The sequence below is a fragment of the Schistocerca nitens genome, chromosome 9 (genome assembly GCF_023898315.1).
Source record: "Schistocerca nitens isolate TAMUIC-IGC-003100 chromosome 9, iqSchNite1.1, whole genome shotgun sequence".
Lineage (NCBI taxonomy): Eukaryota > Metazoa > Arthropoda > Insecta > Orthoptera > Acrididae > Schistocerca > Schistocerca nitens.
The window spans coordinates 142,361,488-142,385,391 of NC_064622.1; the positions used below are offsets into that span (position 1 = coordinate 142,361,488).

Below are 23,904 nucleotides of genomic sequence, written 5' to 3' on the forward strand. Positions count from 1 at the left end.
TAGGATCCTACGCAGTGCCGTAGGGGACCGCACCGCCACTTCCCAGCAAATTAGGGACACTGTTGCTCCTGGGGTATCGGCGAGGACCATTCGCAACCGTCTCCATGAAGCTGGGCTACGGTCCCGCACACCGTTAGGCCGTCTTCCGCTCACGCCCCAACATCGTGCAGCCCGCCTCCAGTGGTGTCGCGACAGGCGTGAATGGAGGGACGAATGGAGACGTGTCGTCTTCAGCGATGAGAGTCGCTTCTGCCTTGGTGCCAATGATGGTCGTATGCGTGTTTGGCGCCGTGCAGGTGAGCGCCACAATCAGGACTGCATACGACCGAGGCACACAGGGCCAACACCCGGTGGGGAGCGATCTCCTACACTGGCCGTACACCACTGGTGATCGTCGAGGGGACACTGAATAGTGCACGGTACATCCAAACCGTCATCGAACCCATCGTTCTACCATTCCTAGACCGGCAAGGGAACTTGCTGTTCCAACAGGACAATGCACGTCCGTCCGCATGTATCCCGTGCCACCCAACGTGCTCTAGAAGCTGTAAGTCAACTACCCTGGCCAGCAAGATCTCCGGATCTGTCCCCCATTGAGCATGTTTGGGACTGGATGAAGCGTCGTCTCACGCGGTCTGCACGTCCAGCACGAACGCTGGTCCAACTTAGGCGCCAGGTGGAAATGGCATGGCAAGCCGTTCCACAGGACTACATCCAGCATCTCTACGATCGTCTCCATGGGAGAATAGCAGCCTGCATTGCTGCGAAAGGTGGATATACACTGTACTAGTGCCGACATTGTGCATGCTCTGTTGCCTGTGTCTATGTGCCTGTGGTTCTGTCAGTGTGATCATGTGATGTATCTGACCCCAGGAATGTGTCAATAAAGTTTCCCCTTCCTGGGACAATGAATTCACGGTGTTCTTATTTCAATATCCAGGAGTGTAAAACAGTTCAAGACTTCGAGACGAGGTTTTCTGAAACTGATTGAAGCAGAGGGGCACATAGGTCTGTGGTAGGGACAATGCTCTTAACTCTTGTATCAAGTGACATACCAAAATCAGTATGTTTTCTTAACTGGAATGGTCTATATTTGTATCTGCACTTGAAATCACAGTGATTCAATCTTATTGGCATTTCTTTACAAAAATATCCTAAACATCTTCTAAAGCTGGAGGTCAAGGCGGCTGGGATTATATTTTTAATTTTTTGCGGGTTTTTAGAGTTTTCATTCTTCTGACCGGTTTGATGCGGTCTGCCATATTATCCTCTCCTGTGCCAAACTCCACATCTCAGAGTAACAGTTACACCCAATGTTCTTAACTGCTATCTTTCTCAGCATTTTTTATTCTCTACGGCTCACTTAATTACCATGAAACTTATTTCTTTATGTCTGCGAAGGGCATCCTTTAAGTAATCGACTATATTCTCTTTCTCGGCCTGTTTCCACTGAAAAAGTGAGGAATTCGTTGTGTGACATCGTGGAATACTCCCGCTTCAGTGTTATAATTTCATGAGGTTCCGATAAATGGCTGCGCCATATTTAGCCTCCAGCATAGCGTCTGTAACGGACATGCGTTTCAAGCAGAGAGCTTCCATTTAAAACTTCCTGGCAGATTAAAACTGTGTGCCAGACCGGGACTCGAACTCGGGACCTTTGCCTTTCGCGTGCAAGTGGTATACCAACTGAGCTACTCAAGCGCGACTCACAACCCGTCCTCACGGCTTTGATTACGCCAGTACCTCGTCTCCTGCCTTCCAAACTTCACAGAAGCTCTCCTGGGAACCTTGGAGAACTTGGGGAGACATGGCTTAGCCACAGCCTAGGGGATGTTTCTGGAATGAAATTTTCGCTCTACAGCGGAGTGTGCGCTGATATGAAACTTCCTGGCAGATTAAAATTGTGTGCCAGACCGAGAGTCGAACTCGGGACTGCCTTTCGCGGGCAAGTGCTCTACCAGCTGAGCAACCCAAGCACGACTCACGACCCGTTCTCACAGCTTCTGTGACGTCTGGAACGTAGGACACGAGCTACTGGCGGAATTATAGCTGTGAGGACGGGTCGTGAGTCGTGCTTGGGTAGCTCGGTGGTAGAGCACTTGCCTGTGAAAGGCAAAGGTCCCGAGTTCGTGTCTCGGTCCGGCACACAGTTTTAATATGCCAGGAAGTTTCATATCAACGCACACTCCGCTATAGAATGAAAATTTCGTTATAGCTTCCATTTAGTTGCTTTTGGTGGAAAAACAGAGTATAGCAGATACCCATGGGTGCTGGCAGAATATCTACGGACACCGTCTAGCTTACAAAAGCAAGGTGTGTCGCTGGACCAGGCGTCTGTCAACATCTTAATAAGGTCACGCAGACCTGTCCGAACTCTCGCGTGCCGCCTACCCGCACACAACTGTGACTCCTGCAGTAATGGAACGTGCGGACACACTCATTCTAGTTGATCGACGGAACACAATCAAACGTCTAGCTGCGCAACTGGACATCTCTGTTGGTAGTGCCGACGTACTCGTCCACCAGTTGGGGCACTCAAAGGTGGGTGCTCGCTGGGTTCTTCGCAGCCTAACAAAAGACCATAAAGAGCAACGAAGGAACATCTGCGCTGATCTAACATCGTCACTGGTGATGAATCGTGGGTTCTTCTCCATGACAGCGCAAGACCTCACACAAGTCCACCTAACCAAAAGGAGCTCACAAAACTTGGAGTGTTCGTTCTCATCCACCCACTGGCCCGGAACTCGCCTCTTCCAGCATCCATCTGTTTGACCCAAGGAACGATCAATTCCGCGGGAAGCCGTACATGGATGACGGGAGTTTGCTGATGCAACAAGACGATGGCTCCGACGTCGATCAGGACAGTGGTGCCATGGGGGTCTACAGGCCCTCCCTGCAAGGTGGCATAAGGCCGTCGCTGAATGGAATGAACAGTCTAATGAGTACATAATATGGATTGAGAGTACATCGACGAAAGACGAAAGTAATGAGAAGTAGCAGAAAAGAGAACAGCGACAAACTTAACATCTGGATTGGTGATCACGAAGCAGATGAAGTGAAGGAATTCTGCTACCTAGGCTGCAAAATAACCTATGACGATCGTGGCAAGGACGAACTCTAAAGCAGACTAGCCCTGGTAAGAAGGGCATTCCTGGCCGAGAGAGGTCTACTAGCGTCAAACAAAGGCCTTAATTTGAGGAACAAATTTCTGATAATGTAAGTTTGGTAGTTCATGGACTGTGGGAAAACCAGAAAGGAAGATAATCGAAGCGTTTGAGATGTAGTGCTACAGAAAAATGTTGGAAATTAGGACTGATAAGGTAACGAATGAGGAGATTATACAAAGCATCGACAAGGAAATAAAAACATAGGAAAAAGAAGAAGGGACGGGATGGTAGAACATCCGTTAAGTGATCAGGGAATAACTTCCGTGATACTACAGAGAGGTGTAGAAGATAAAAAATGGTTCAAATGGCTCTGAGCACTATGCGACTTAACTTCTGAGGTCATCAATCGCCTAGAACTTAGAACTAATTAAACCTAACTAACCTAAGGACATCACACACATCCATGCCCGAGGCAGCATTCGAACCTGCGACGTAGCGGTCGCTCGGTTCCAGACTGCAGCGCCCAGAACCGCACGGCCACTTCGGCCGGCTGTAGAAGGTAAAAACTGTGGAGGAAAACAGAGGTTGGAATACATTACAAAAGACTTTTTTTTAACAATAATATGAATATTTATATATGTGTTTGGAGAGAGAGCTTCTGCACCAGTTGGTGCCGTATTACAATTTGGAGGAAGTTATTGTTCTTTAAGGTTTAAAATACGACTCTGTTAGCTACTTGGCCGTATTGCGGATAGCTTTGAGCCCAAGTTGTCGTAGCTTTTCATACCTAAGGGACCACTGTTGTAAGTAAATAAGATCAAACAGCAATCTGCTTTTCGTGAGAAAAGGAGATTGCTTAGCACACAAACTTCCTTCAAACTACACGTCCTGCTGCATCAAAATTGGTCAGTAGAGTTCAGTACCATACTGTTGTACAAGAACATAATCCAATTACTGTAATTAAGAAATTATGAGAGGTTGTTACTTATTGAATGAAAACTGTAGAGAATGCATTTCTTTTCCTGTTTTTAGTGAACTTTGTACACTTACAATTCTGTCGATTGATAGACGGCGACGACAATGAAGTTCACCTTTTACAAAACCAAGATATTTCTATTCTTCACTTTCAGAAAATTTGTATGCATAAATGTTTGGCAACTCTTACACATACTTAACTCTGTTTTATCACCAAAATATCAATTTTCATTAAATGTAACAATACGTTCTGAGCGACGGCCCAGCAACACGTCCTCTTCCCACAAGATACAGATTAACAGTTCTCTTTTTTTTAATAAATCAATTGTCTTTTTTTCTTTTTTTTTAAGAGTCCATAATCAAAGATTCACAACTACTATCGTTGCGGGGATTGCGCGCTAAAGAGTTTGTTGCTGTCCAGCTGCACTTCACTTCAAGTACTTTTTGAATCAAATTTACATTTATGGTATTTACATACATTACTGAGCTTCTCAGAATAAAATCAGACACAAATTGGTAAAAACAAAGGGACAGTGAGGCTCACATAACATTACAATATCCAGCAAATAATTGAGTCCCTCGTAACACGTGTCCTGCAATACTGTACCTTCTTTTTGTCAATGTGTTCCTTATGTTTCTTTCCTCGCCGATTCTGCGGAGAAGCACCTCATTTCTTTTCTTGACAGTCACTCCAATTTTCAACGTATTTCTAAAGTACCGCATCTCATGTCTCGATTCTCTTCCTTTCTGGTTTTCAGGCAGTTCATGATACACTTCCGTACAATATCGTGCTCCATACTTCGGCCTCAAATCTTCAGCTTTGCTTCTTCTGTCATACATTATTATGATTCCAAGTCAGTAGAATTCTTTCATTTCGTCTACTTTGTGGCCCCCATCTTTGGCGTTAAGTTTGTCCCTAATCTCATTCCTGCTGCTGCGCTTTCCTTTCTTCTTTCCTCGGATTACTTTCAACCCTTAGCGTCTGATTATCAGACTTTTAACTCCATTCAAGAGTCCCGAAATTCTTCGGCTACTGCGTTCTAAACGCTGCCAAGCAGGAATCTCATGACAACTTCCGTCGCTGAACAAGCCTTTCACTTTTTTACTTGTTACCATAAAACCTGTTCACTTACACACATGTACGTACGTACATTTTAAATAGATTTCAGAAGCCCATTCTGACACACTAGAAGTTCGTTAAGCATTCAATTTGCAACACTCACAGTTAATCGGGTATCTACGTCCTACACACATTGAAGAGCCAAAGACACTGGTACACCTGTCTAATATCGGGAAGGGCGCCCACGAGTGGAAGTGTTTAAACTCAGAAAAGTATTCCTGGAGCCACTCTGTAGTAATTCTGAAAGTGTGGGGTGTCACATGGTCCTAATGGAACTTCCCAAGTCTGTCGGAATACACAACGGACAAGAATGGATGCAGCTAACCAGACAGGATGCTTACGAACGTGTCACCTCTTAGAGTCGTCCTTGACGTATCAGGGGTCCCATATCACTCCAACTGTACGAGCCCCACACCGTTATAGAGCCTCCATCTACTTGAGCAGTCCCCCGCTGATATGCAAGGTCCATGGATTCATGGAGTTATCTCCATACCCATACACGTCCATCCGCTCAATATAATTTGAAACGAGACCCGTCCGACCAGGTAACATGTTTCCAATCATCAATAGCTCAATGTCGGAGTTGACGGGCCCAGGTGAGGCGTAAATCGTTATGTCGTGCAGTCATCAAGGGTACACGAGTGGGCCTTCGTCTCCGAAAGCCCATATCAATGATGTTTCGTTGCATGGATCGCACGTGGACAATTGTTGATGGCCCACCATTGAAATCTGCAGCAAATTGCGGACGTGTTGCACTTCTCTCACGTCGAACGATTCTCTTCAGTAGTCGTTGTTCCCGTTCTTGCAGGATCTTTATCCACCCGCAGCGAAGTCGGAGATTTGGATTTTACCCGATGCCTGATATTCAAGGCACACCTGTGAAATGGTCGTACTGGAAAATCCCCACTTGATCGCTACCTCGGAGATGCTGTGTCCCATAGCTCGTGCGACGACTATAACTCCACGTTCAGACTCACTTAAATCTTGATAACCTGCCATTGTAGCAGCAGTGGAATGAAATGTCGTGTGGCTAGGGCCTCCCGTCGGGTAGACCGTTCGCCTGTTGCAAGTCTTTCGATTTGACGCCACTTCGGTGACTTGCGCGTCGATGGGGATGAAATGATGATGATCAGAACAACACAACATCCAGTCCCTGAGTGGAGAAAATCTCCGACCCAGCCGGGAATCGAACCCGGGCCCTTAGGATTGACATTCTGTCGCGCTGACCACTCAACTACCGGGGGCGGACTGTAGCAGCAGTAACCGATATAACAACTGCGCCAGGCACTTACCTTATACAGGCCTTGCCGACCTCAGGGCCGTATTCTGCTTGTTTACATATCTATGTATTTGAATACGCATACCTATATCAGTTTCTTTGGCGTTTCAGTGTAGTAGGGCAACGTGGAAACTAGTTTCATCCTAATAGCGCATTCCTATCTTCTTGCTCCATATAGCGACGTAGTCGGGTGTGACAATCCTACCTGGGGGTGTTTTCAACGTATAATCAAATTCCAGCTGCTTTTCCTTTCAACCTTAGCACGCTTTTGTCAAGTATCCCTGCTTATGTAAGAGTTAATAGTTTAGCCATGCAGCAAAATTACGTGCCCCTCCACCTCCCATCATCTTCCAAACACTTCGTTTCGATATCTTGTGCAGTTCACGAAATAAAAGTGATATAAGTTTTAAGTTATTCGCCCATTGTGTGCTTAGGTTGATTGCTTCATTTTTCGAATTTGAAAGACGTAGAGAAGAAAAGAAACTTATCACAAGAACCCTAAAGGAAGGAAAATGCTATATTGTTACTAAACCAACGTAAATTTTACTACTCCATATTTTATTCAAAGGACTTCATAATTTATTATTGATACATTAGTTGATCACAATTATAAAGTCTGCAATGATATGTCACATACAAAATAAGTACAATATATCCTCTTTTACAACCTATACTGACGATATCATATTGGCGGGAATCGCGACTTGCTATCAATTCCCATCCTAAATTTTACGAGGTTTTAGTAATCTAGGATTAAGACTTAGCATCTCTCCGACTAGTCCATTATTGAAGGAGGGGTATAATTAGCGTCCTGTTGACATGATGACGCCACATCAGACCAGTAGTAGCAACGTTTCGAACATCATGGAGCATGATAAGGCTATGGTAATGGTAGTGGTGGCGATAATCACGACGATGATGAAATTGGTGTTAATAAGTTTAGTACCACTCACCGCTAACATATTTCGCAACCAAGTAGGAAAAAGGAGAGCTGTTTCGCCGATGTCATTCGACACTGGCGCTATGTGGTCCGCAAAAGAACCCTGAAACTGATAACTAGGGTCTTTAAACATGCACTTGAGCCCTTACACAACAATTTTACTACGTCTCGCCCACTCCAGGTGTGCCGTGGACGTAGCAGTAAGCGGCCGTCGGCTCTCTACGTAGCATGTAGATGCTTGTGTAATGCCAGGCGATGACCCTAGGAGAAATGTGACTGTTTGAACTACTGGGAAGGGAAACGGGTAAATATGTCTCTGTGGACGTTCATTAGCTCGGTTTGACTCTCAAACTGCACAGTAATGATACGTAACAGACGTTTTACAGCCGCAGTAGCAACCTTTCCTTGTGCGGCTGCGAGCGAGTGAGGTGGGCATATTAGTGCGTACTCACATCTCTGAACGCGTGAGATGGAGAAAGAAAGCAGTAGTGTGGAATGGTAGGCTAGCCGCACGTCACAAGCTGTACAATGAAGTTAAAATTATTCAAGGACACCATCATACTGTACGTCTTGTGACGTCACCTGCTGTCCGTTCCGTTGACACTGCCGTGGAATTGTACATTACAGCGGTATTATCGAGTGGAAACATTGGACATCGCCTCAACTGCGTCGGCACAGCTTTCGATTCCTTCCGAAAAAAGGTCTTCAATAATCGTAACATCAGCCCCAAGACTAAGTTGTATCTGTACAAGTCCAATGCAGCGCCAAAGAAACTGATATAGGTATGCGTATTCAAATACTTTGTAATGTAAACAGGCAGAATACGGCGCTGCGGTCGGCAATGCCTGCATAAAACAAGTCTTTGGTGCACTTATTAGATCGGTTACTTTTGCTACAGTGGCAGGCTAGCAAGATTTTATGTGAGTTTGAGCGTGGTGTTATAGTCGGCGCATGAGCGATGGGACACAGTATCTCCGAGGTAGCGATGAAGTGGGGATTTTCCCGTACGACCATTTCACGAGTGTACCGTCAATATCAGGAATCCGGAAAAACATCAAATCTCCGACGTATCTACTACCGGAGAAAGATCCCGCAAGAACGGGACCAACGACGACTGAAGAGAACCGTTCAAGTTGACAAAAGTGCCAAAAAGTGTCAGCGTGCGAACCATTTAACGAAAAATCATAGATATGGGCTATCGTGTATTCTTGATGACGGCACGACACAAAGCTTTACGCTATTTTGTCAGAAACTGACCCCGTGGATGTGTACAAAATATAGGTTGACTCTTACACAAAAGATTACAGCAACCAACCACTTTTTACAATGCTATTTATTTACATAAACAGCGCCGTTACCGGTTTAGAACCGAGAGGTTCATCTTCAGACGGCTAGTTCACGTTTTACATTACATTTCGTGTTTTGTTTCTCCACTTGACGAAACTTCTTTGGAGTGATGGTGCCCTACAAGCAAAACGAAACGTGAGACAATGTCTTTTTAATTTTAATTGTGCATCCCGACGATTTTAAGTGATGTAAACAAATTATTATTATTAAATGGAGATGTTTCGATTACTTACAATGAAGAATTCGCGCCATTCGCTGCTGCAAGGTGATAAACAACCTGTACTGGAACGGAGACAGGAGGAGGAAGAGATAGAAATAGGCAGAGAGATGTGTGAGGAGGCGGTGAATAGACAGAGGGAAGTAGGAAATGGACAGAGAAATGGAAGAGGAGAACATGGACAGAGAGAGAGGAAGGGAGGAGGGGGATACTGAGGAAGACAAGATGAAGAAGAGATGGAATTAGAGGGAGGAGAAAGAGATGGACAGAGAGATGGGGAGAAGGATATGGACAGAGAGAGGCGGGGGGGGGGGGGGGGAAGCAGATGGACAGAGCGAGAGAGAGAGGAGTAGGTTGACGAAGACAAGGAGAGGACGATATCAATATCGACAATGAGATGGGGAGGAGGAGATGAAATTGGAGGGGGGAGGAGAAGATAGACAGGGAGAGATGGTAGTGGAGATGAACAGCGAATGGAGGAAGAAGGAGACGGATTAATAGAAGACTGGAATAAATGCAATGCCGAGTACTCAGGTAGTACACATTAAAAGCACTTGTGTATAGGCTATATATGAAGACTCAAATTATTTTGCGTAAGATACTCCACATGAAACTATTCTTTGAAGACACTTGTACCTAATGTACTTATGATTATAATCTAATATCCTTAGTATTTATATTACTAGTAGACTATCTGGGAGCCCGTAACTCGGTACTAGTTGCAGGTTTCCTATCTAACGGCTTGCAACAAGAATTTGATTTTCGACATTTTGCGAAATTATTGACGAAATTTAAAAATTTTAAATGCAGTCATAAGCTGATCATTAAAAGTTTACCAGAACAGACAAGTACTATCGTTTGTCTTGCGGCAGCGTAACTGGCGACACGCAAATACCCGGACGTTATCCATCGAGTATTTGAAAAAGATAGTAATTAGCCGACTTCCAGCAAACTTCACACGAAATGTCAAACTTTTACGAAACTTCTACGAACCTTTCTGTCTCGTACATCCCCCAAAAAGTGATGAAAGGAAAAAAGTTATCGGTTACAACATTTTCATTGTTCATGCAGTAAAACTTCATCATGACATTTTAATTTATTACGCCTTTACTACTGACTCTATTCGCAACACAGTTTGAAGAGAGTATCCAAATATGCCACTGAATGCACCTGCAAAATTATATCAGTGTACGACACATAGTTCAGGAGATAGACCTCATGAACAGCGAGATGGGCGAAAAACTTGCTTTTGTGTAAAATGGATCACAAATTGACCAGACTATATTCATACTGTATTTCACAATGAAAGCAGTACCGACTTCCAAATCACTTTAAGTATAATGTCAAACTTTTTCTCACACACACCCTTAACGTCAAATATGTAACACGTAAACTCAATCGTAGAATAATCGGACGTTTGAAGCTGTTTTACACTGAGGTCACAAAAGTCGTGGCATACCTTCTAATATCGTGTCGGACCTCCTCTTTTGCGGTGTACTGCGGCAGCTCGACGTGGTATGGACTCAACAAGTCGTTGCAAGTCAGCTGCAGAAATATTGAGCCATGCTTCCTTTATAGCCGTCAATAATTGCGGAAGTGTTGCCGGTGCAAGATTTTGTCAAGCAACTTACCTCTCGATTACATCCCGTAAATGTTCTATGGGATTTATGTCTGGCGATCTGGGTGGTAAAACCATTAGCTCGAATTGTCGAATTGAACAATTGTGGTCCAGTACATGGCACCTTGTTATCCATAAAAATTCCGTTGTTTGGGAACATGAAGTCCATGACAGGCTATAAATGATTTCAGTTGGTTCAATTGGACCAGAGGAGCCGGTCCTGCCATGTCAACGCAGCCCACACCATTATGGAGCTGCCACCAACTTGCACAGTGCCTTTTTCGCAAATTGAGTCTATGGCTTCCAGGAATCTGCACTGCGCTCAAACCCTACCATTAGCTCTTACCAGCTGAGATAGGGACTCACCTGACCAGGCTAGGGGTTTCCAGTTGTCTAGGATCCAACCGATATGGACACGAGCCCAAGACGGGCGTTGCAGGCATTGTGCTGTTAGCAGAGACTGCCATAGCCCACTAACGCCAATTTCCTCGTACGTCCCTAATTGATTTCTGCGGTTATTTCACGCAATGTCGCGTCTCTCCTAGCACTGACAACTCGACGCAAACGCCGCTGGTCTCGGTCATGAAGTGAAAGCCGCCGGCCACTCTGTTGGCCATGGTGAGAGGTCTGAAATTTGGTAGTCTGGGGCAGGCCGGTGTGGCCGAGCGGTTCTAGGCCCTTCAGTCTGGACCTGCGCGACCGCTACGGTCGCAGGTTCGAATCCTGCCTCGAGCATGGATATGTGTGATGTCCTTAGGTTAGTTAGGTTTAAGCAGTTCTACGTTCTAGAGACTGATGACCTCAGCTGTTAAGTCCCATAGTGCTCAGAACCATTTGAACCATTTGGTATTCTGGGCACACTCTTGACACTGTAGTTCTCGGAATGTTGAACTCCCTAAATGTTTCCGAAACGGTATGTCCCACGCGTCTAGCTCCAGCTACCGTTCCACGATCAGACTCAGTTAATTCTCGTGGTGCGGCCATAATCCTTTTCACATAAATCACCCGAGTACAAATGACAGCTCCGCCAATGCACTGCCCTTTTATACCTAGTATACGCGATACTACCTCCTTGTTTTATGTGCATATCGCTGTCCTATAACCTTTGGTCACACCAGTGTACAAACGAGAGTTCGATTCTTCTAAAAATCGTTACATATGACGGTAGTATCTGTACCCGAAAGAACAGTTACCGTTGATGACGTTGCAGCTTTGCTAGAATGAAATGATAATTAAATGGACACCCTAGCTGCAAACAGGCGTTGATATACTTCATTGGGGACGTGTTGAAAATGCGTGCCCGGACCGGGACTCTAAGCCGAGATCTCCTGCCTACATGGCAGACGCTCTGTGCATCTGCGCCCCCGAGGGCACAGAGAATAGTACGCCTGCAGGCACTTATCTCTTGCACGCTCCCCGTGAGAGCCACATTCCCAACATGTCCACACCACTACATTCGTAGTGCGCCTAATAGATGTTTGCCCATATACTCATTACTCGTGGCAGATTAATCTACCAAGTCCCGTACGAGTTCCGGCATGGGCGCACTACTAATGTAGTGGTGAGGACATGTTGCGAATGTGGGTCTCACGGGGAGCGTGCAAGAGAAGTCCCTCCAGGCGCACTATCGTCTGTGCCTTCGGTGGCTCAGTTGGACAAGGCGTCTGCCATGTAAGGAGGATATCCCGGGTTCGAGTCCCGGTCACGGCACACATTTTCAACATGTCCCCAATGAAGTGTATCAACGCCTGTTTGCAGCTAGGGTATCCATTTAATTATTTCATTTTAAAAATCGTATTGTACTGTTCAGACTACTAAGCACCTTTTCAGGTTACTTTAACTTAACTTTATCTTAACCATATTTAGTTAGAATTTTTTTGCGATCACTGTTGCTTAAGGTTAAAATACTATTAAAAAAATAAAAACAATGAAAGAAGGCCTTAGATCCACTGCATGAGACAAAATAACCTACGAAAAATACGAATCGAGCTGTACCGAGCACCGTCCAGTCGTTGGCGTTTGTCACACGTGACCTTTTTGCGCGTGCACAGCGGCCCTAGGCGACGGCGGGGATTCGCTAACTCATTATGCGCGTGCTTGGAGAAAGTACGACTCGCCAATGAGGTGACCCCGTGTCACGTGCTGAGCGCTCACCCACGTCCCTACAGCTTTCCGCGCACGTCCGTCACACACGTGTGATTTATTTAATCGTTCGGAAGTGGCAGCCGCCGGTAAGGTGCCGATGAAGCAATCGCCTGAGATTTATTGACTCAAAAACTAGCGGCACTGCCTTCGAGGTCGATGAACGGCACTCTTGCTGCCATCGTTTATTTCTTACATCGTCGCCGCCGCTGCTGCCAATAAGGACTCTAAATCCAAGTCGGAGCCAAATTATAGCCTACAGTGTTCGTGAAAATTATATATTGCCGAAAGCTCACGGGGATTCACAGTCGACTGGTGGTCAATACAGGTATAATTGGCTGCACCAATCGGCTGACTGGGAGCGTTGTAGAATGTCGCAGGATATTATACGCGAAGTTAATTTTATTCAATATTAATTTCTCCAAGTCTATAATGACCAGTTAGAATCGAAGATCCTGATGTTTTCCCAAGACCACCTGTGTCGATGTGCCTGTAAAGTACCGGTCTTATGGATACGCTTTATGCCTTGGCAGCTCTCCCTCATCTGTTTGTGTGTTTATACTCAGAGTTACTGCAGTCTCTGCTCCACGAAACATGTCATTTCTAAGTGTACTCGTCACGGGGAACGATTTAATAATGAAAACGAGATAGAAAACCGTTCAAAGATAAGGTGGTAAACTAAGAGGACACCAGTGCGTTTCTAAATAACATGAGTAAAAATTTAAAAAAGAGTGGCTACGGCAAGTGCCTCTAATAACATCGGTGTATTGCGAAAGTTTTACTATAAAGCTAATTCCATCTTTCATATATAGACTGTAAGGAAAAGGTATGGCCAACCTTCAGGAAACATTCCTCACACACAGGAAGAAAATAGAGGGGGGGGGGGGGGGCTTTGAATTAGTAATGCATTTTTTTCGGCCAATTTCGTTTGAAACAATGCGGAATTTGTTGTGGGATATCTTGGAATGTCCCACTCCAGCCCTATATCTTCATAAAGTTCCGATAGGCGACGGCGCTACTCTTAGCCTTCAAAATGACATTTGTATAGGAGGTGCTTTCCAGGCACAGAGTTATCACTGAGTTTCTTTTGGCAGAAAACTAGAGAATCACAAATATTCGTAGGCGCTCGCAGAATGTCTGGGGAGATCTGGCAGTGAAAGGCACAATTAGTCATTCAGTGGGGCGCCTGTCATCTTGGCAACAAGGTCGCGAGAACCTGTGCGATCTCCCGCCTGGCGGCCGGCCGCACACAGACGCGATTCCTCCAATGTTCGAACGTGCGGACACTCTTATTCGGGATGATATACAGATCACAATCAAACACCTCGCTGTGCAACTGGACGTCTCTGTTTGTAGTGCTGAGCCGGCCGCTGTGACCGAGTGGCTCTAGGCGCTTCAGTCCTGAACAATTGTTTAGTGAACATCGTCAGAAGCTGTGGCACATGGGTCCATCATTTCGAACCAGAAACAAAACGGCAATCCAAGGAGTGGCGCCAGACTATTACTCTTCTGAAGAAAAGTTCAAAGCCGTATCCTCAATCGGTAGAGTCATGTCGTGGGGCTCTGAAGGGGTTCTTCTGTTCGATGTCCTCCCTGATGATGTAACCATCAACTCTGAAGTGTATTTTACTACCCTTAGGAAACTGAGTAATTGACTTCAGTGTGTTCTTTGCCACAAAAATGCAAACGAACTTCTCCTTTTACATGACAACGCAAGGCCTCAAACAAGTCTGCGCATCCGAGAGGAGCTCACAAAAGTTCATTGGAACTGTTTTGCCTCGTTCACCCTACAGCCCGGATCTCGCACCTTCGGACTTCCATCTGTTGGGTCTTAAGGAGGATGGGCTCACGGGAAGCAATATGTGGATGGTGGGGATATTACTGATCTAGCAAGATGTTGGCTCTGACGTCGACCAGAAGAGTGATACCATGGATATGAGCGTTTGGCGTCATTGGCCGTAAGGCCCCTTACAGGGCAGGTCCGGCCGCCTTGGTGCAGGTCTTATTACATTCGACGCCACATTGGCCGACCTAAGCGCCGGATGGGGATGAAATGATGATGAAGACAACACCCAGTCACTGAGCGGAGAAAATCCCCGACCCAACCGGGAATCGACCCGGGCTCCTTAGGACGGCCGTCCGTCGCGCTGACCATTCAGCTATCGGGGCGGACAGTGGTACCATACAGACATACAATGGAGATTATGCTGTAATGGGGATTTGTAGCCAAAATGGTGTACTGGAATCCTGAATGAAATCTATTTCGAGCAGCTTCTTGTGAGCACTCTCGATACAGTCATGAGGTCAACATTACTTGATGCAGCTAATTGTCTTACGCTGACACTAGCGCTGTCGTCAAATGCACGAAGAAGTTCAGGTATCCTCGTCCTTCTAGGCCTGGGAAGTCGCGAATAGTAGGCTTTAAACGTCCCATTCTCACTAGGAAGAAGATCAAGTGCCTTAAACATCCTCCTGTCGGGGAACGGTCGTTCTGGAAATATCTCCCGATATAAACGTTGAGCACCACGGCTATTACCGTCTGATAATCCGTACATCAAATGGCCAACTGCCAATTCCGCGTTTGAGTAAACTTCCACTCCACTAAATCGGAAGCCAAGTCCGTAATGAACATGAACTATTTGATGTTACATTCTTGATACTAGTGGAGCAATGAAATTAGTCACGTGTCAATATAGGCAACGTAGTGAGCCACATATCAACGACACCTTAGTTCAATTGGAGCAACATACACCGATAGTGAACCCACAAATTACAGCTTACTGTACGTTCTAACCAAATGTTTTGAACATTTCATATAAGAAACGTTTCATGTAATGCCGATGTATTCTATTTCTGTGCGTTTCCTGTGACTAATTTGGTTATGAAGAGAAGTAGAAAATGATTTCTAACATGGAAATAAAGCATTTCGGTCCCATGTCCATATAACACATTTTATTCCTCTGTGGGTAGGGAATGTTTCCTTAAACTGTGGCCATATCTTTTCCTTACACTCTATATACAACTATTTGAATGTTTCTGATATATGTTTTGGTAAGTGCACTAGAACGAAATGATACAAGGTACCTATGAGGTGTCCGCCCCTGGTAGCTGCATATGAACTGCATTTACTAAGTCCTGCTTGTTACTCTCCTCTATTATATCCTACTTGTTCCTCTATTCTATTTAGAAGTGCTTTAGAAATTATTTTGTGTCTTTCGGGTCACAAGGAGATACCCTTGTAGTAGTTGGTGTCTGTTTTATCTCCTTTTTGTGGAGCAGATGGATCACTACTTGTTTCCAGTCGCTGGGTATGATTCCTTTTGTCCAAATATCTTTAATTACCTTGTAAAGTTTCTTCCCTGCGGATAAGCCCCTTACTTTCCACATTTCTGCTACTATCCCATCCTCTCCTGCTGCCTTGTTATTCTTCAGTGACCTGATAATCTTTTCTATTCCTTCTGATGTAAGTGGCTCCAATGGTGAATTTTCATATTGTTATTTTTGAAGTTGTAATCCGTCAACAGTATCTTCACAATTTAATAGATTTTCAAAGTATTCAGTTATAAGTTTGCAGTTCCCTTTATTGCTGAAAATTATGTTTCAATTTCTCTATTTAAAATGTAAACTTGTCTGGGGTCCCGTTAAAACCTCTTTTAAAGTCTTATAGAAGTCCCTAATGTTGTTCCTTTTAATGTCTGGATCAATTTCTTCCAGTCTGTCTTTGTTATATTTCTCTCTTCCGATGAATTGTACCGCTTTTATCTTTTTCCTTTAAACTCTTCCCAATATTCACGTTTCTTATACGTATATGTTTAATTTTTTCCAAGCCTTTAGTCGATTGTGAATTGCTTCATCACATAACTCATTCCGCCATCTGTGTCTTGATATTCTTCGTGGTTATCCCATTTCTTTAACTGACTATCATTGTTGCTTTAATTTCTTACCAATCTCTCATGCTTCGTGTGTTTCCTATATCACAGAATTTAACCAGAATTTGCGTGAGAAATTTAGTGTTTACTATTGGAAATCATTTTGGTTTTGGTTTAGGTTTGTTCGGTTGAAACTAGGTCTTTATATCTGTTAGATAATGGTGTGCCACATGGTCTATTTGATACTCACCTTGATTTGGATTAGGTGATATCTAAGTCTTTTTCTTTCTTGCAAGTTTCCTGATAAATGCTGTCATTAATTGTAAGTTAAATTGTTTGTAAAACTTTATGAGCCTTTCCCCATTTCTTTTTGTTCTTTCAAGCGCTGGATAGTCTCCAACTACTGATTTAAATTTTCTTTCCTTACCAGCTTGTGCATTAAAGCCTCCCGCTATGATTCTGGTATGTTATTTTGGTAGTTTGGATGTCTCGTATTCTAGCATTTCCCAAAAATCTTACCCTTGTTTTTCTTTTATGTGGGTTGATAGGTGCATGTGCATTTATAGTGGTGCCACGTTTATCGCCTGGTCTAAAAGCCAGAAATGAAATTCGTTCTGATGGGGAGCTAAAATTAGTTACTAATTTAGGAAATTGTTGTTTGACCATAAATGCTGTCCCTAAGACAACCATATTATTCAAATTTCTAATGGCTAGATTTCCTTGGTAAATTCTGTATCCAACTGACTCATTTCCATTTTCATCCAGATATCTTGTTTCTTGAAGTGCTAATATAAGTGTTTTGCGTTTATTGTGGGTGTCAGTTAGGTATTTTAGTTTTCTCACTTTCATAAGTGCGTTGATGTTCAGAGTGCCCAGTAGACGATTTATCTTGTGTCTTATCTTTGAAGAAGTTCTAGGAAGTTCCGATTCTTCCTTACGCGATGTTCTAGGCTCTCCAGAATCCAAAGGCCTAGTTGCACCACCTCGACTCGCGATGGAAGATTGGGTACTTCCTGGAGAATTTTTCCTTTTCAAATTTTCCGCCATGCCTTAAGTTACAGTTTAGTTTGGGGAAAGAGAGTCTAATCTTTTCATCATTAAAATTCAAGCATTTAGCTTGGATCTATAAATGAGGCCGCCACTAAGATGTGGAACAGAAGCCTTTCATAGCCGCCCATTGTGGAAACAGAGACTACAGTGTTGTGCTTTTATGTAAAGGTCTCCCCACCCGCCAGTTCCACCGTTCTGATGATCTTCACCTCCACCTTCACTGCCGTTGAGGTCTTTCCCGTCATCCCGGCTACCAGTGGGAGCCTTTAATTACTTGTTGGATCGCAGCGTAGTATTGACCAAGTGAAGTTTTTGAAAACAGCCACAAGTAGCAGATTGTATTTTCATTTACCCGTTTCATTCTTCAAATGAACAAGAGCATCATCATAATATACATTTTAAAGTTGGCTGAAAGCATTAAACATTGCGTTTAAAGTTGTCTGGCTTCTCTAAAGATTAAACTGGCTGTAATATAGTACTTAAACTTACGTTTAAAGTACGGTAGTAAATGATGACACTGGGCGCTGTCAATGACATCTTTTACTACTGTACTTTAAGCGTACTTGAAACGTAAGTTTAAGTATTATAGTACAGTCAGTTTAATCCTTAGAGCTGTCAGACAACTTTAAACGCAATCTTAAATGCTGTCAGCCAACTTAAAACCGTATAATCTGATAATGCTCTTGTTTATGTGAAGAGCGAAACTGGTAAATGAAAAACACACAGTGCGACTTGCGGCTATTTCCAAAACAGTCGCTCCCGCTGCAGGCAATGCCAGCACTAGCTAAAATAATATTGACCCTTACGGCAGACTGCAATGCGCCACTGCTCTGCCTATTCTTCCTTTGCTCTTTGCGTATCCATAACTTGGAATCGGCAGACGGTAGTGTGAAGTTCATTACAGGGACAGAAACACTGGCCTCCTTTGCCATCCGATCGATGTCGTCGTTGTAAAACTAATCCTACGTCACCTGGGGCCCAAAGAAACAGATTGTCATATATATATTTATATAGACTGCGTTTTTTGTATACATATAAATATTGCGTAATATATATAATTTCAAACAGTAGTACATTGTTGTGTATACAATTTTTGAATTGTATACACAACAATGTACTGTTTCATTTTTCTTCTTCGTAGTCAGCTGTAACAGAGAACAGGGAAGTCCTATTTCTGGCTTATTGGCTTTCATTTAGTACTACAGAATCTGAATCGTCCGAAACTTTGCAATCCTACACGTTTACTCATTAAAACAATGCGAAATGCTGTCATTGAAGCTACTATCCACACAGATAGAGCTGCCAATCAATTTACCAAATCATTTTACGCGTCGTCAATTCCCAATCAGCGTTTTGTTTGCAATAATAATAATCAATGGATCAAGGTCAAAGATATGGAGGAGGTGGATAGAGAGGAGGGTGGAGGAAGTGAAGATAGAGAGGTGGAAGGAGGTGGACATAAAGGCAAGAGGAAGTATAAAACGGACAGAGAGACAGGGGGCAGGAGGAGATGCAGAGAGATAGGGGCAGGACGAAATGGACGGGAAGAGGGGGAAGCAGATGGTAGACAAAGAGAGGGCAGAGGAAGAGGAAATCGACAAAGAAAGGGGGAGAAGGAGATGGGAAGATAGAACCAGAGAAGGAAATTCCAGTACTTATTTAACAATTTCGTAGCTTTAGCGGGTTTGCTAGTGCATTATTAAATACACGAGTTTGTTTGAAAATTGCTGTTAATTGAATGATGTTACTGTGCAAGAGACATGCTTCATTCCTGTAGATCCTCTCCATCAGTGGTCTCATTACATGAGTTGTTACGCTGTGCTTACGCTTTCTGAAATATTGCGTTGAGTGAAACGAATGATTTCGGCTGTTCTGCTAATCAAACGTGGTAATCAAAGTTTGATGGTTAGATAGCCGGGTGTAAATATTACAGCAGCGTGAAAAATGTGTGTGTGTTCGTGTTACTTTTAAATTTTTAGTGTACAGAGAGCAATGACGCCAAACTTTTAACAGTCAGGTTAATAACATTTCTTTTCTCTCAATCAATGACTTACTATGAGAACTTTGCAGGTATTTGCCGAACAGAAACAATTTACAGAAAAACACCAATGTATTGTACACTACTGGCCATTAAAATTGCTACACCAAGAAGAAATGCAGATGATAAACGGGTACTCATTGGACAAATATATTATACGAGAACTGTCATGTGATTACATTTTCACGCAATTTGGGTGCATAGATCCTGAGAAATCAGTACCCAGAACAACCACCTCTGGCGGTAATAACGGCCTTGATACGCCTCGGCATTGAATCAAACAGAGCTTCGACGGCGTGTACAGGTACAGCTGCCCATGCAGCTTCAACACGATACCACAGTTCATCAAGAGTAGTGACTGGCGTATTGTGACGAGCCAGTTGCTTGGCCACCATTGACCAGACGTTTCCAGTTGGTGAGAGATCAGGAGAATGTGGTGGCCAGGGCAGCAGTCGAACATTTTCTGTATCCAGAAAGGCCGGCCGCTGGTGGCCGAGCGGTTCCGACGCTACAGTCTAGAACCGCGCGACCGCTACGGTCGCAGGTTCGAATCCTGCCTCGGGCATGGATGTGTGTGTTGTCCTTAGGTTAGTTAGGTTTAAGTAGTTCTAAGTTCTAGGGGACTTATGACCTCAGCAGTTGAGTCCCATAGTGCTCAGAGCCATTTGAACCATTTTTTCTGTATCCAGAAAGGCCCGTACAGGACCTGCAACATGCGGTCGTGCATCATCCTGCTGAATGTAGGGTTTCGCAGGGATCGAATGAAGGGTAGAACCACTGGTCGTAACACATCTGAAAAGTAACGTCCACTGTTGAAAGTGCCGTCAATGCGAACAAGAGGTGACCGAGACCTGTAACCAACGGCACCCCATTCCATCACGCCGGGTGATACGCCAGTATGGCGATAACGAATACACGCTTCCAATGTGCGTTTACCGCTATGTCACCAAACACGGATGCGACCATCATGAAGCTGTAAACAGAACCTGAATTCATCCGAAAAAATGACGTTTTGCCGTTCTTGCACACAGGTTCGGCGTTGAGTACACCATCCAGGCGCTCCTGTCTGTGATGCAGCGTCGAGGGTAACCGCAGCCATGGTCTCCGAGCTGATAGTCCACGCTGCTGCAAACGTCATCGAACTGTTCGTGCAGACGGTTGTTGTCTTGCAAACGTCCCCATCTGTTGACTCAGGGATCGAGACGTGGCTGCACGATCCGTTACAGCCATGCGGATAAGATGCCTGTCATCTCGACTGCTAGTGATACGAGGCCGTTGGGATCCGGCACGGCGTTCCGTATTACCCTCCTGAACCCACCGATTCCATATTCTGCTAACAGTCATTGGATGTCGACCAACGTGAGCAGCAATGTCGCGATACGATAAATCGCTATAGTCTGACCTTTATCAAAGTCGGAAAGAGGATGGTACGCATTTCTCCTCCATACACGAGGCATCACAACAACGTTTCACCAGGCAACGCCGGTCAACTGCTGTTTGCGTACGAGAAATCGGTTGGAAACTTTCCTCATGTCAGCACGTTGTAGGTGTCACCATCGGCGCCAACCTTGTGTGAATGCTCTGAGGAGCTAATCATTTGCATATCACAGTATCTTCCTCCTGTCGGTTAAATTTCGCGCCTGTACCACGTCATGTTCGTGGTGTAGCAATTTTAATGGCCAGTAGTGTAGTAAGTTTTGGCAATATTGGCTCCAGTGAGTGGTTTGCCTGTGGAGGTTGGCCCCTCCCTTCCCTCGCTGTCACGGTGTGCCTTCCTCGTGTTGCAGGCGGTGTCAGCGAGGAGGCTGGCCGTAGTGTGGGCGGTGGCGGCGGCGCTTCTGTGCGGCCTGGTGGTGGGAGCGCCCGCTGCCTCAGACGACGACTACACGGACGAGAACAGGCCCTACGAGTTCGGATTCGTCATCGAGGGGCAGCAGCACCGCCACGAGAAGAAAGGTCGCACATTCGAATATGTCTGTATTATCACTCACTCACTTAAGGGGAGACTCCAGCCAAAAATTTAACTTGTCTTCAACGCTTCCGATTTGAAACGAATTTTAAAATCATCTGTGTCACGTCAAGATGTATGAATAACCTTTCATGCCCAGAACTTCGAGTTTTTGAGTTTTTAATTATTAAAATGATTTTAACAGTATTTTTGAAAACCATTTTTGGTACTAAGAATTCAATTTTCACATTTCAGATTCGTCATGTTGTTCAACAGATTTATGCATTCATCTTAGGGTAAATGTTACTATTTTACTTACAGTATTTTTTTAATTTTAAAACTAAAATTTTCTCTAATTATCGGCACATAAATGTGATAATGAAACAGACAAATGCCATTTTAGGTAATATTAATGCTTTAAAGTAAGCAAATACCTCAAGACTACTTCCTGCAAAAATTTCATTGAGATTGGTTGATATTTAGAACAAAAACTTTGGCATCGGACAAACTTACAGGGAAATGGATTTAAAATTTTGTTGAAAAATGAATGCTACTGCAACACACACACTCATTAAAATTCGCCACCACCGTACCTTTTCCCTTCATGTTCCTTTGAGTCTGCTTCTTATTGTGGTTTCAGGTCCAAGTTAAGTTTTTCCTTGAATTTTTCCTTCTCCGGGAAGTATCTTGCGAACTGCTTGATCCGTCGTTGATCTCTTTACGGGAGGACCTTCTCCTGGGAGGGTGATGGGGTACTGCCACCCATGCTTTCTTTAGTCTGCAAATATCCCACATTGAACTGAGAAACAGCTTCTGCATGAGCTTTTATTTCCTTTTTCTTCTTTGGGGCACTTGGATCCAATGACACTAATTACACATTCATTTGCAGTTTGTGTCTTGTCATTCGTGACCTTTGCCAGTAGTGAATCTGGGGCGAGTCTCTGATGGACAGGTGGTACCTCGACCACACTGTCTTTTGTATCCCGCCTGGAAGGCGGCGCGTGGGTTGGATGAGGAAAAGGTAAAACACGTCGGTACTGCTGTATGAATTTAAATCCCCTTTACTCAAGCAATAAGAATACATAACTGTGTACGTAGGTGCGATGCTGAAGCGAAGTGTCCTGGCTGGCTGCACCTTATGAAATGGGCAGAATCTGTAGCGGAGCTCGTAGAGCTGCACAGCACCAGCTAGAGGGAGCTGCCGTCGGTGTCTCGTAGTAGTGCCAACCTTTGGAACTATGTGGCATCGTTACTATCGATACCACACTGTCAGTTGTCAGTTTGCCACGGCTCTTCGCACAGTCCATAATTCAGTTATTTTTAGTGGTACTAGCAATTCACACATCTAAAACGTTTCGGCGTCTAAGAGTAAATGCTCCACAGATGTGAAGTAGCCATTTTTTTTCTTGTTTTCGAAAAAGAATTGAAGTTTTAAGGTGAAATCTCTCCTTAAAACAGTTTTTTGATAATGGCTGACGTATAACACTGCATGTTCACGTAAACCTGTACGCTAGTGTATTATACCGTTACTCAAAGTAAGATCTGAGTTGAATATCAACAGAGCTCTCGCCTGACGTCGTCAACAAGAGGTCGTTTGTCAGTTCAGCCCGCAGATTATAGAGGGTGGAGAGCATAAGCCTGGTGACGAGGACAGAAACAGGTAGCGGCCGTCGAGTCGAAAACGTTTGCCACATAAGCATAGCTCGGCAATGTACAGTAGGGAAATAGGGAAACAATAAAACGGCGGTAAATCAGTGACGAGTGTGCAAAGCGCGTGCAATGTGCCCCCAGATTATTCCCGTTATGGTTAAATTATCTCAATGTAATTGTTTAAGCTCAATGTAATTGTTTAAGCTCAATTATCAAATCGAGGAAAACTTAAAATTCCTCTTCACAATTGGTTTCGTTAGACGCAATTCTTCTTTTGTGTTTGTTGAGTAAAGTCCAGCTATTAAATCACATACATTAAAGCCACTGTAAAGCGAATAATTTGTTAAGATAGTAAGCTACACTACAGAAGCAGCATTGCAGCAAGGCGGTCGACATGTTATGCTGTAAGGTGAAGTGTTTTTAATAACGACATCTAACGACCATGTATACCAACTCCTCTTCTCGCAAACCCAAAAGTATCTACAGAAAAATAGGTAGATAGTTATTATCATTGTATACACGGTGTTTCAGATAACATGTACGCCTCTGCATCGTACAAAACAATAGACGAAAGCAATATTTACTGAGACAGGTCCACATAAGA

The 23,904-nt window shown here is 44.2% G+C and overlaps 1 protein-coding gene across 1 annotated transcript in view; it reads left to right on the forward strand.

Annotated features, from left to right (window-relative positions):
* Positions 1 to 23,904, forward strand: part of LOC126204060 (protein lethal(3)malignant blood neoplasm 1) — a 145,951-nt gene that overhangs the window by 81,043 nt on the left and 41,004 nt on the right. Inside the window, exon 2 of the mRNA XM_049938483.1 lies at positions 21,490 to 21,658. Within this exon, the coding sequence (XP_049794440.1) occupies positions 21,490 to 21,658 (169 nt within the window). The remainder of the gene's footprint in view (positions 1 to 21,489; positions 21,659 to 23,904) is intronic.